This window comes from Pyrus communis, chromosome 16 (genome assembly GCF_041283825.1).
Source record: "Pyrus communis isolate YQ-2024b chromosome 16, ASM4128382v1, whole genome shotgun sequence".
Classification (NCBI taxonomy): domain Eukaryota; kingdom Viridiplantae; phylum Streptophyta; class Magnoliopsida; order Rosales; family Rosaceae; genus Pyrus; species Pyrus communis.
In genome coordinates this window covers 3700001-3712666 of record NC_142580.1, presented here as the reverse complement: position 1 = coordinate 3712666, position 12666 = coordinate 3700001, and the positions used below count along the sequence as shown (strand labels likewise).

At 39.7% G+C, this 12666-nt stretch overlaps 4 protein-coding genes across 5 annotated transcripts; 3 read left to right on the top strand and 1 right to left on the bottom strand.

Moving 5' to 3' along the window:
- Positions 1-458: 458 nt before the first annotated feature.
- Positions 459-3881, bottom strand: LOC137732198 (uncharacterized). 2 transcript variants are annotated; one of them, XM_088687807.1, is made up of 6 exons: positions 3768-3881; positions 2924-3237; positions 2579-2711; positions 2184-2308; positions 1887-2033; positions 459-842 (listed from the first exon to the last, which is right to left on the bottom strand). In XM_088687807.1, the coding sequence occupies exons 2-6, from the start codon at positions 3110-3112 to the stop codon at positions 708-710; spliced, it is 729 nt and encodes a 242-aa protein (XP_088543933.1). In that variant the 5' UTR covers positions 3113-3237; positions 3768-3881; the 3' UTR covers positions 459-707. The 2 variants fall into 2 exon arrangements, with proteins under 2 accessions (XP_088543933.1, XP_068327599.1); XM_068471498.2 differs by having other exon boundaries at positions 3611-3869.
- Positions 3882-5319: 1438 nt separating this feature from the next.
- Positions 5320-6486, top strand: LOC137731326 (uncharacterized). Its single transcript, XM_068470429.2, has one exon. The coding sequence runs from the start codon at positions 5469-5471 to the stop codon at positions 6252-6254; it is 786 nt and encodes a 261-aa protein (XP_068326530.1). The 5' UTR covers positions 5320-5468; the 3' UTR covers positions 6255-6486.
- Positions 6487-6636: 150 nt separating this feature from the next.
- Positions 6637-9251, top strand: LOC137732558 (uncharacterized). The gene has a single exon (XM_068471875.2). It carries the CDS (start codon positions 7060-7062, stop codon positions 8854-8856), a length of 1797 nt encoding a protein of 598 aa, XP_068327976.1. The 5' UTR covers positions 6637-7059; the 3' UTR covers positions 8857-9251.
- A 750-nt stretch (positions 9252-10001) lies between these two features.
- On the top strand, positions 10002-11973 carry LOC137730571 (uncharacterized). Its single transcript, XM_068469554.2, has 2 exons — positions 10002-10203; positions 11000-11973. Exon 2 carries the CDS (start codon positions 11001-11003, stop codon positions 11787-11789), a length of 789 nt encoding a protein of 262 aa, XP_068325655.1. The 5' UTR covers positions 10002-10203; position 11000; the 3' UTR covers positions 11790-11973.
- The last annotated feature ends 693 nt before the right edge of the window (positions 11974-12666 follow it).

The following is a 12666-nucleotide window of genomic DNA, read 5'->3' as shown; positions in this document are numbered from 1 at the left end:
TAGCATGGGTGTCAAGTGCCCCATCTGGGAGCTGGGTAAAAGAACGACATGAGTTTCGGTGGTTTGGAGAAGGCTGCCGGAGTCTGCTGGCATCTTGGTAGGGAGGCGGTGGCAATGGTAGTCGCTAAAACAGAGAGCTTTGAGTGTGGAGAGGCCACATTGTGAAGCTTGCGTTAAATCGTGACTGAAGTGAGAAAAACCATCGAGGTCAATTTTATGGGGTCAAAATTGTGAAACTAGCATTAAATTATACAGAGAGACTAAATTTTTGCAAAACCAAATTATTTGTCACCAATAGAATATAAGACCGAATTTTTAAACTAAATTTTATAAATCAAATGATATGATTGTTGATGATGATAGGAGGAGAAATAACCCTAATCAATTTTTCTTTGTTAAAAAAAAAAAAAAGAAAAAAAGAGAGGTAATTGATTGATTTAAATATTCCAGGAAGTTAATTTACCAAAAATAAATCATCAAGTCAAGTTTTCAACTGAGATAATAGTTCAGCAGGACAAACGACAGATTTTAGTAGGCCAACATGTGGCAGTAGTACTGAAATAGTGAAACCGAAATTGTCGATGGCCTGCAAGAAATCCTTTGGTTAAACAGCACGCAAAACTCCTATTTCCTCTTTGTTTCTGAGTGGCTATTTAAACATCACTCGTGCAGTTTGTTTCCACAAAAAAGAAAGCAAATCGAGAAAATCATCCTTCAATCATGGCCTTAGCAGCGTCGATCAAAAGTGGTCTAAATTCTTTAGAAGCTCGACCAAGCACCGTGTATCCTTCCTTGTCTTCCACGTCCACGTCCGCTCCGTGCCTTATTAGAAGGAGACAAACCTGCCATCGACACAAATGATTGGAGATCTCAGAAAAACGATGAATTATGCCTTCTGTTTGACAGAAGTAGAAGCTAATACAAACTTCTTCCCATGTCAACTTGGTATTAAATTGATGACTGAGAAGTGCACCATTAACACGTACCAATGGCAAAACTAATGAAAATAGCTTGAAAACGTTGAATCTTAATCAAAATGTCTAATACTTTATTGAACAAAAAGATAATAAAATATTATTCAAAACACAAATTATATATAACCTAAACCTAAACAACAATATGGTTCAAACCAAGAGGGAAACAATTCATGCAGGTCATAATAACTATTGCAACCTCTGCAGAATTTCTCATCATTTTCTCTACAGCATCAACACACTGACCATTGTTCTATCCTTCGCATTATCTTAACCCGAAAGCAGAAATCACTGAGCACAACAGTTAATTTATTTCCCGTTTACAACGGGCCTATTTGTCCAGCAATAACAAAAACAGAGATGTAAAAGAATGCCACGAAATTGGAAGAAGAAATTAAACACCACAGGCAACATGCATTATATATCGCACGCCATCAAGCTAGAGTGAACACGTTAAGCACTCATTCAACGGCCTCTAAAAAGCCAGGATCAAGGTCAGTGTTTAAAATCAATTGGAGAAACACCAAAGATCTTCAAGCCCTTCTTCACAACAGTTGCCATTAGGCAAAAGCGTTATATGATATGGAGCCGTCAAGCCTTTAAGATAGTAATTTAAGGAGCATATTACAGTCAAGTCCATATTAGTCAAACAAAGACAGAATGAAACACAGTAAATTGCAACCAAGCATGCATTTCCTAAGACTAATCTCTTTCTCAACCTTTATTTCATTGCTATAATCCGAATCAGAAATGCTCAATCCCAACTGGCGTATTAAAACGAGAGTGTATAGAGTAGACTCAAAAGGGGCAATAAAAGTGGCATTCATGATGTAATTCTTGACCAACCAAACAAATATCTCCAATGTGTTCGGCAAAAATAAGAATCTCTTTCTCAGAGTCACCCAAACATACCTCTTTGTTATCGCAAATCACCGCACCCATGAGAGGAGTCTGACCAGCTCTATCAATAGCATCAACCTCTGCCCCTTCCTCAATTAAAAGCTCACACAGTTGTGATTTTGCAGTGCTAGCTGCCCGGTGCAATGGGGTGCAACCAACCTGAGCACAATGCGTACCATATGATCACAATTTAGCAAATACAAATAAACTAAACACTCCATCAGCACACGGTGTTCATTAAACTGGATACATACTTAAATTAAAGGTTCCCCTTCCCCAGATAAAACACTATTATGCTAAGTTACAAACCTTGTCCTTCAGATTAACCTTTGCCCCATGGGAGATCAAACTCTGAGCAACCTCAAACCATCCCTTACTGGCAGCATAATGAAGGGCAGATCGACCACCATTGTTTTTTAAATTAACATCAGCTCCTGTTAAGAACTATAAAATCAGAAGATTGAAATAGCACAATCAGCCATGTTCAAGTAACCATCATTGTTTTTCAAACGATATTCTACTTTTAAACTCGATAATACTTTAAACCCAATTAAACAGCGAGGAGGGGGATTTGAAACTTGGGTGCATAGAGAAGCACATCCGCTCTAGCCAACATGACTACGCCCACCACATGTACTACATTGCCTAGTTAACGGTGATACAAACAACATGAAGCAGATAGCAATGAAATCTGACAAATTTACCTTTGCTTAGCAACAGCTCAACTATTTCCGAATTCCCAATGCTGGCCGCAGAATGAAGCGGCGCCCATCCGTCTTCATCCGTGCTGTTTATCACACTTGTTGATTCATCAGCATCAATCAGCAGCTTCACCACCTGAGTCCCCAAAACGCCACAAATTCATCAGCTTTGTAGCGAAGAGCATTCACAATTACAATTGAAGCTAAATGAGAACGAATTCAAAGTACTGATTTTCAATTGAAACAGAAACCAAATAGAAAGCAGAGGGCACCCTCAAATTTTCTCAAATTTTCCCACAGTTTCTCAGGAAACAAACAGGACATTGAGGAACGTGGAAGAAAACGGACCTCGGAGCGACCTGAAGAGACAGCAACGTGGAGGAGGGAGCGGGCGTCCTCGTTCCTGAGAGAGAAAGCTTCGGCGAGCTGTTTCATTGAGAGAGATTTGAACGCCGAAGAATCACCGGTTTCGGCGGCTCTGAAGAGATCTTCGGCTTTGAGTTTCTGCTCGGACGGCGTTGGATGATCGATCTCCATGTCCACGGCGAACTGTACGGAGCAAGATGGGAGTTAGGGCTTTGGGGATTTTACAGTCCTTCCCGGTTTATTTTCGTGCTGGACAAGTTGCGACTTGACGGTGATAGTGTGACGGTCGTTCCAGTCTGCGGTGGCATGGACATAGTGATGTACCAATTTGTCATATAAGTTAAACCGAACCAAAAACCAAATCAAACCGAATAGTAATTTCCGTATATTTTTTATTTCAACAAAAAATCGAACCGATTCAGTTCTAATTTAAATAAGATAAATAAAAACAAAAACAACGTATTAATAAAAAAATGTTATTATCAAGACTCCAAAATCTTATCGTGCACTTATAAATCAATTTTTATTCTAAATAAAAAAGTTTAAAATGCACAATGAGATTTTTAGAGTTTCAACATTATATAGATCACATTAGATTTATTTACGAAAAAAAATATTAGATCAATTCCATACGATATTGAACAAAAGTTTTGAGTTTGAATGTCTCACTTTTGTATCAAAATAGAAAAAACAACCAAAACTAAATGGATCACGAACTTAAGCTATATCTTTGAAATGGATATCTTGAACTCATATACGAAGTGCATGTAAGTAGGGTGCCCCAAAGGGGTGACCTGAGAACACAAAATGCGTAAGCGGTGCTTACAATGTTTGTAGCGGGCAACACCATTTGTGTTATCAGTATCACACCTTTGGGGTGACCATCTACTATATGAACGGGGATCAATTTGCAATGTTGAAGAAGAAGATCTAGCTATTTTTGTTATTTGCCAGGTTGCTGTTTAATTTATAAGGGTGAAGTGTGCAGAAATCAAGACCTTATGCGCCACACAATGTTGTCATTTTTTCGACATCAAGGGACGTTGTCGTATATGGATAGAAACACCATGCTTCTTCGCCCTAATAATTGAATGCAAACTAAGAATGACAACATTCAAATTAATCGCGGCCGTCGAACCTTAATCAAAAGTTGACAGATTTGTTAATTGATACAAGAAAATTGAAATGCTCTTTAATTTATTGTTTTTGGTCAAATTTGTCCAAAATGAAAATATCGTTTCGATAAAAAGACGACTCAAACTAACAAGCTTTATCGTTTTAGGAAGGTTGGTGGAGCAACGTATATCGTGTTTCGTCTTTGTTTTGCAATTTTACGTCTCGAATTAGTGACTTTTTCGTCATAAAATAATATGATTGTGCTAAAGCTTATCCTAAAAAATAAGAAAAACTAATGAAAAATGATTAAAATTTTTAAATTTTAACGATAAAATGAAAATAAATGATAAAGTGAATAGTATTATAATTGACTTTTTAATATAAAAATATAATTTTTTTGTTAAAATAAACAGTAATAGATGCTTTTCGTTAAAATTTATTAAAAAAATATCGTTCTCTTATCTTTAAAAAAAAATAATCATTGTTCTTTGGTCCGAACTCGAAGGCCCAGAAGACTATAAATGCCAAGCAGGAAGTAGGCTGGACGTGGCAGGCATTGACATATAAGCCAAAGAAGCCCAAGACATGTCAAACTCGAGCTCATTGCATACGTGGATCCTTCCCGTTCCTTTCAAGCGGAAGCTTGGCACTGGGCAGCAAGCCGGACCACGGTGTCCCACCACGTCATCCTACCACGTGTCAACGTGAGATAGGGTTTAGGAGGGGACCAAAATGTTGGAAAGAGATCCTCTTCAAATTTTTTTCTACAAAAATCCACAGATGAAGTGATTCAGGTCATTGAAATTTAATTAAACAGTTAAAAATCGAAATTCATTTTAAAAATTATAATAATTTTAACCGTTGAATCAAATTTCAAAAATTTAAATAATTTGATCCACGAGTTTTATTGGTAGAGATCCGCCCCAAAATTTTAATGCGAAACAGGATTAGGTGAAAGACGAATATGCCATAAAGATACCGAAATCTGAACGCGGTGAGTAGCAAGAGCCACCACCACAAGTATCCTGTGGCCGACGATAAATTTTTGTTTTGTCACAAGAACACGGACTGTATAACGTGTTTTTAATGATTTATTTTATTTTTAAGTTATTAATTTTTTAACACGTTTATTTCATCATTGACATAATAACATATAATATATTACCCGTATTTCGATCATAATAAAAATTTTCTCTTGCCGACAGATGTCCTTTTGCATTTCTGCTTTTAAAATGAAACGTGGATTCTATCATCACCAAGTGAAAGCACTACCGACAATCATAAATATATCCAATTATCCATCCATCTACCCATAAAGCAAGAGCAAGTCAGTTTAAATATCATCAGCTTCTACCCGTTTTAGCAAACCCTCCTCACAAGCAAAAGCACTTCTACCTTTCTTCACTCATTAATGGATCGGCTTTCAGCAGCTTTCTCTTCCGGAGGTTACGGGGACAAAGACCAGGAAGATCAATACGGTGGCGAGAGAAAATCCGCGACGGAGGGTCGCCACGGGTCTGGAGGTTACGGGGACAAAGACCAGGAAGATCAGTACGGTGGCGAGAGAAAATCCGCGACGGAGGGTCGCCACGGGTCTGGAGGTTACGGGGACAAAGACCAGGAAGATCAGTACGGTGGCGAGAGAAAATCCACGACGGAGGGTCGCCACGGGTCTGGAGGTTACGGGGACAAAGACCAGGAAGATCAGTACGGCGGCGAGAGAAAGTCCGCCACGGAGGGTCTCCACGGGAAGCCGGGACGTGCGGCACCGACGACGAGTGAGCTGATGTCGAGTGCGAAGATTGTGGCGGAAGCGGCCAAATCTTCAATGAACAAAGGGGGCGACGAAAATATCGACAGAGCTAGGGTTTCCGAGGCTGCTAGTAACATCTTAAGCGGTGCCGCACACTATGGCAAGCTGGACGAGAAAGAAGGACTTGGGAGTTATGTTGGTAAGGCCGAGGATATGCTCCGCAAGTACGGCAGCGGCGGTGACGGTGGAAGCGGCGGAGGAGGAAGTCACAACTCTTCTGAGTCTTATAAGTCTAGCGTGGGGAAGGAGAGAAAGGACGATGATGAGAACTATCCGGTGAGCGGAGAGCATGAGACTAGGAAAAAGGAGGATGAAGAGGAGGAGGGTGGATCAGGTGGGGTTGGGGGTTACCTTAAGGTGGCTCAGGGTTTCTTGAAGAAGTGATGATCGTCATAATTAATCACTAATTAAGTAACGTTAATTATGCTTATTCCTCCGGAACTTTCTCTTAATTTGGCTTAAGTTGTTTACTTAATTATGATGTTAGATAAAGTTTGTTTTTCTGCATTTGGTTTGGGGTGTGCTGTTTCGGACCCAGTCCTTATATGTATCTGTCCTTATATGTATCGGTGTATGTATTTCTTTCCCAAAAATGTAGTAACTGTGTTTGTGTGTAGATCAGTAGATGTATCTAAATCTTATGATCGGACAGAGTACATCGGTTACACGTTAAAATCCCTACAGGACACTAATCGTCTAATGAAACAATGCAAGTTATGTTACATGCTAGAATCTCTCCACGGCATCGCATGCTTAATCAAATAATGCAAGTTATGCAACCATTGTAATACACTGTAGCATTAGAAATTCTCATTCAATTTCTATCCGGCTCCGTGCAAGTATAACTTCTAATGCATAACATAAGTATAAATCTCAATGCGAGAGATCATACATGCTGATTTTCTGCTCTACCGAAGTTTCTCTCAAGAAATGAGTGGCCGACAGAGAAAATCCGTGTCCAACCAATATTTGGCTTTCTACAATCTATGATAATTGAAGAGTAAGAAAAAATTGAACCATCAATTAACACCACCCAAAATAGAAGTTGCTTATGAATAACCCGTTGAAAACGGGTACTTCACAAGGTCGAGAGAGACATGCGTATATATTCACCAACAAGCTACTCAATTTCTCATCTCTCTTACAGAAAAATTAACAAGGCACTGCTACATTTTCTTTGAATTAATCAATGGATCGGCGTCATGGTTCTGAAGATTACGAGGAGGAAGAAGGAGCTTCTAGTCAGCCCCGCCAGAGAAATATGACCAAATCTAAACCTGCTGGAGGAGGGCACGTAGACGAAGATGACCAAAGCCAACATCGCCAGAAAAAACCAGCTTACGACGGTTCGCGCGAAGAGTATGGCAACGAAGAAGATCGAGACCGATATGGTGAGAGAAAATCCAGCAAACCGAAATCATCAGTAGCTTACAGTTCGAGGGAAGATGAAGATGAATATGACGAGAGAAAACCCAACAAGCCGAAAGCCGCTGCGAAAGTAGCTTACGGTTCGACGGAAGATGAAGATGAATACAGCGAGAGAAAACCTAACAAGCCGAAAGTCGCTGCGAAAGCGACTTACAGTTCGAGGGAAGATGAAGATGAATACGGCGAGACAAAACTCAACAATCCGAAAGCCGCTGCGAAAACGACTTACGGTTCAACGGAAGATGAAGATGAATACGGCGAGCTAAAATCTAACAAGCCGAAAACCGTTGCGAAAACGGCGGTGACATACGGTTCAACGGAAGATGAAGATGAATACGGTGAGAGAAAACCCAACAAGCCGAAAGCCGCTGCAAAAGCGGGTTACGGTTCGACAGAAGATGAAGTTGGATACGGCGAGAGAAAACCCAACAAGCCGAAAGCCGTTGCGAAAGCGGCTTACGGTTCGAGGGAAGATGAAGACGAATACGGCGAGACAAAACCCAACAAGCCGAAAGCCGCTACAAAAACGGCTTACGGTTCAACGGAAGATGAAGATGAATACGGCGAGCGAAAATCCAACAAGCCGAAAGCCGTTGCGAAAGCGGCGGTGACTTACGGTTCGACGGAAGATGAAGATGAATACGGCGAGAGAAAACCCAACAAACCGAAAGCCGCTGCAAAAGTGGCTTACGGTTCGACGGAAGATGAAGTTGAATATGGCGAGAGAAAACCCAACAAGCCGAAAGCCACTGCGAAAGCGGCTTACGGTTCAAGTGAAGAGTATGGGGGCGAAGATGATCAGGATGAATATGGCCAAAGGAAACCTGGCAAACCAAAGGCCGCTGCGAAACAAGCTTATAGTTCTGAGGGTTATGGAGATGAAGATGATCAGGAACATCGCGAAAAAAAACCTAGCTCGGGTTCTGCTAGGAAAGCAGCCAAAGGCTCGAAACCTGAAAAGGATAGGGATGTGGAGGATGATCAATACCTCGAGAAAAAAGCCGTTGTTGCTAAACCATCAAAGTCAACTTATGGGGATGAAAAGGATGAGCAGAATGAACATCGTGAGCGGAAAGTGGGCACTGACGGGAAACATGTTGGTGGTGTGGGGGCGGAGAAAGCGAAAGCAGGAGGAGCGAAGGAGAAAGGTGAAAAGCCATCAATGGGGGATGTGATGTCGAGTGCGAAGATTGTGGCGGGCGCCAATAAAGGGGACAAGTTCGACAAAGCTGAGGTTTGCAAGGCTGCCAGTACCATTCTAGGTGCTGCCTCGGCGTACGGCGGTTTCGACGACAAAGAAGGCATCGGGAGTTACCTCAGCAAAGCAGAGGGTATGCTTCGCAAGTATGGTGGCAGTGGCCAAGAAGGTGACGGAGGTGGCCCCAAAACTTCTGTTTCTCATTCTTCAGCTTCTGAGGAGAAGAAGAAGAAAAGTAATGATTCAAATGAGAGCGGTGGGGGCACGAAGAAGCCCACTAAAAGGGATGACGGTGAAGAGGATGGTGGTGGTGGAGTTGGGGGCTATCTGAAGATGGCTCAGGGTTTCTGGAAGGGCTAATCTGATGATTATCATTAATCACTAATTTCGTGAAGTTAATTAAGCTCACTTCGAGAAACTTACATACACCGAGATACCACTAAAGTGACAATACAAGTCAATCATGCAGTGCATACTTATAACAAAGTCTAGTATGATTCGTTTGATGTATTGCCACGAACAATATTCTCGTTGCATGAAAGTTTTTTCGTTTTCTTGGGTTGATGATCAAAGTTTGTTTCTGACTTTCTGTATTCTATTTTGGGCTACTTTGGGCCCTCCTTTTGTTTTCCGGCTTGTTTTGGGTTAGAATGGACTTATGGTCCTGGGCCTACCTTCCTGCGTGTGGAGCCCTCTGCATTTCAATATGTATTTTTGTATTTCTTGCTAAATAAGTAAAGTGGTGTTTGCATAAATTAATTTTTGTAATTTGAAATACTTATCTTTATTGTGTAAATATATTAAATATGTCATAGATCTCATTTCTAAATTTGTTAAATAATCCAATTATTATCTTATTAATATTTTTTTTCTATAATATTAGAAGAGGCCAGAGTTAATCATTCCTCATAACAAATAAAAATCATTTGCTATATTGACAAACATGTTTATTTACTTGGAATTGTTACTATTTCTTACAATTTCTGAGTTAGGTAATACGTGCGTAATATAATATAATAAATTTTACATTGTAATTCGTAATAAGATATTTGTTTCCAAGGTAATGAGAACCAACTAATATTAAATTGATATTTGTTTCCGAGGGGAATGACTTAAAAGAAATTAAATTGATTAACGAGAACCAACTAATAATATATTTGTTTACTCGACAATACATAACTTCTTCGATTCAATAACTTCTCTCGTTCCAAGTCAGTAAAATCAATGTCCAATGCCTAATTGGTGTCTCTAAACATAATCTAATCAGATTTAGGTGATAGTTAGACACATCAAACCAACCCATCTATACTTATATCAGGTCTGCCCAACAAAACATTGATTTTTCTTGGGTACACAAACCAAATAGCATTTAATATTTTATTTTTTTGGTTTAAAAATAAAAATATTTAATCTTTTTTTCACTAAAAATAATTGATTTGTTATTCTCCTATTGGCTAACGGCCACTCTGTTTACGCTTTTGTTTTCCAACAAAAGAGGTAACCAGAATCCTTGTGACACGGGCTTCAACACCTGGCACCAACCCCCATTTTTAACACTGTTACATTCTCCACAGCATCTTTTCCTTTTTTTAACACGCGAGGCAGCTACGGCGATCGGAGATACAGAGGAACCGAGCTGCTCGCTCGTTCATCAGCTGCCGCTTTCTTTCCAAATCCCCTCGGAATTTCAGTCATTCTCGTTAAAAGGTGAGATTTTGACCTCCAAATCGTCCTTTTGTGTCTTAATTTTAATTTTATTTTATCATCAATTCGAATCTACGTAAAAATTTGCCGCGTTGAGGTGTTGAATTGCGATGATTGTTTGGTCTGTTGATTGTGAAAGCTGGTTAATTTCGCTTGTCAACGGTGTCACCGTTCAAATTCCTTGCGACCCAAATCATACTTTGCTTGACTGTTTGTTGGGTAGTTCTATCCTAGCGCTTTGGTTTCTCCATCAGAATTCAACTGTGACGTCTTAATTGGGTTTTTTTGGTAATTTTTGGTAAACTTATGCTGTATTTTGCAGAAATTAAGAATTATAATGTTAAGCTTAGAGAATGGTAGAGGATTTCATGTTCCCCAGTATATGAAAAGTGATTAAACAAATTATAAGGTGTCCAGTTGAACTGGTGTATTAAGGACTCTACTGTGAAAGGCTATTTTGAAAGAATTGCGATGTCTCGATTTGAACATATTTTTCGTCATTAAGGCATTTTGGTGTTGGATTGGTCTATTGTTTTGGGGATTCCAATGCATGCTTGCTATATGTTTGTTGAATAAATTACTTATTCACATTGCAAAAGGATAATGAAATTTGTGGAAATACAAACTAAATTTCTTTTATGTTGTCGTTTATCCTAGAATTTCTCTATAAACTAGCTTCTTGTTGACAGGACTTAAAGGATTTTGGAACATTCATGTTTCTTGGCTGAATGCTGTTGCATGTTCTTTAGGGTTTTAGCATTTAACCCCTTTGTTTGTATCGGCCTGATTTGTTTGTTAGGATGTGGGGTTTTGCTTCAAATGCCATCACAAGCATTGGACTAAAAAGAAGCTCATCAGAGCCAAGTCGGGTTTGCTTGGACTCCTCGGATGATGAAGTCTGCTCGAATTCAAGCCGAGAGGAAGGGTTAGAATGCCCTATATGCCTGGAATCTTTCAACATTGTCGAGAATGTGCCCCATGTCTTATGGTGCGGCCATACCCTATGCAGAAACTGTGTCCTGGGGCTTCAATGGGCCATTGTAAAGTTTTCCTCTCAAAAGTTTAAGATACCATTCTTCATTTCTTGCCCTTGGTGCTACCTGTTGTCTTTGCGGCTGATTTATAAGGGCAATCTAAAGTTTCCTCGCAAGAATTTCTTCCTTCTGTGGATGGTTGAGAGCTTTAATGGTGATAGGGTAAAATTTGTTCCTGCAATCAGTGGGGAAAACCAACAAATTGGTTCTCCAAGAGCAAGTTTCGCTATTGGAAATCAAGCTGGCAATGGTAACCTGAGGAGGAACCATTCTAGTTGTCCTTCACTATCAAGGTATAACCGTGATGATAGAGGTGGCCGTGTGGAGCGGCATCTATTCTCCCTGCACAAGTCTTTGGATTGCTTCATTCACATTACATCCAAGTTCCCATTAGTCATATTGTTTCTCGTGATTGCATTTTTTGCAATACCCGGCAGTGCTATAGTTTTGGCAATCTACTTGTTACTCACAGTGGTTTTTGCAATCCCATCGTTCTTGTTATTGTACTTTGCATACCCTATTTTGGAGAGGCTGGTAAAGGAGATAACCTCGTGACCCATCAACTTGAGTCTTTGCTATCCTCATCCTTCTCAGGTCTTGTGCGTATGACAGTGGAAGTTTCAAGAGTTTAGTGGGAAGTTTCTTGGGTAATTTGTAAGTTCCGACTTCTGTGTCTAAACGATTGTCACTAATGTAACTATCATTATTTGTTTGAAGTAGCTGATTTCCTTCTGCCCAAGCTTGAGTACTCTCAAGATTATTGCTCTCAAGTGATTTTAGATGAGGTATTGAAATATATCGTAGTGGATTACATACATGCTTATTTGAAATCCGGAGAAAATGAATATACGACTTTGAAGTGTAATTTACCATATGAAATGAGTGTCTATTAGTTAGTTTGTAATTGGGAAATTCCTTTGTGTTTTATTTATACGCTTTTTAAATATGGGGCAGCTAACCGTGCGGTGGAACTCCCATCTTATTGTGATTGACTCTCTGTGAAAATACAGTATCTTGATAGAAATATTTACACTCGAAAGTAGGTGAGTAATTGGTCTAATTAGAAGCAGAAGCATGTTTTAGGAGCTTTCCCTGTTCTTCTCATTTCTTTTGCCTTTTGTTTCACCTTCAAGACACCATTTCTGTGCCTCTCCTCTGCCTGTGCCCTAGCTCCTTCTGCTATCTCTTTGATATATTCCATCTCTGCGGCGAACTTTCGTAGTGCTTTTTCTCTTTTTTCCGCTACTTCACTTTGCTGTCGTTCCATTAAGTGGATTATTAGTTCATGATCAGAATATTGATTGTATATGAAAGTAAAATGAAGCAAAACCTGTTTTTTATCGAGATGGTTTCTGCATTTCTTCTTCTTCTTGTTCTCCCATTCGAGTATTGTGGCTTTTTGCGTCTCATACCTGACATTAATGGCTGTCAG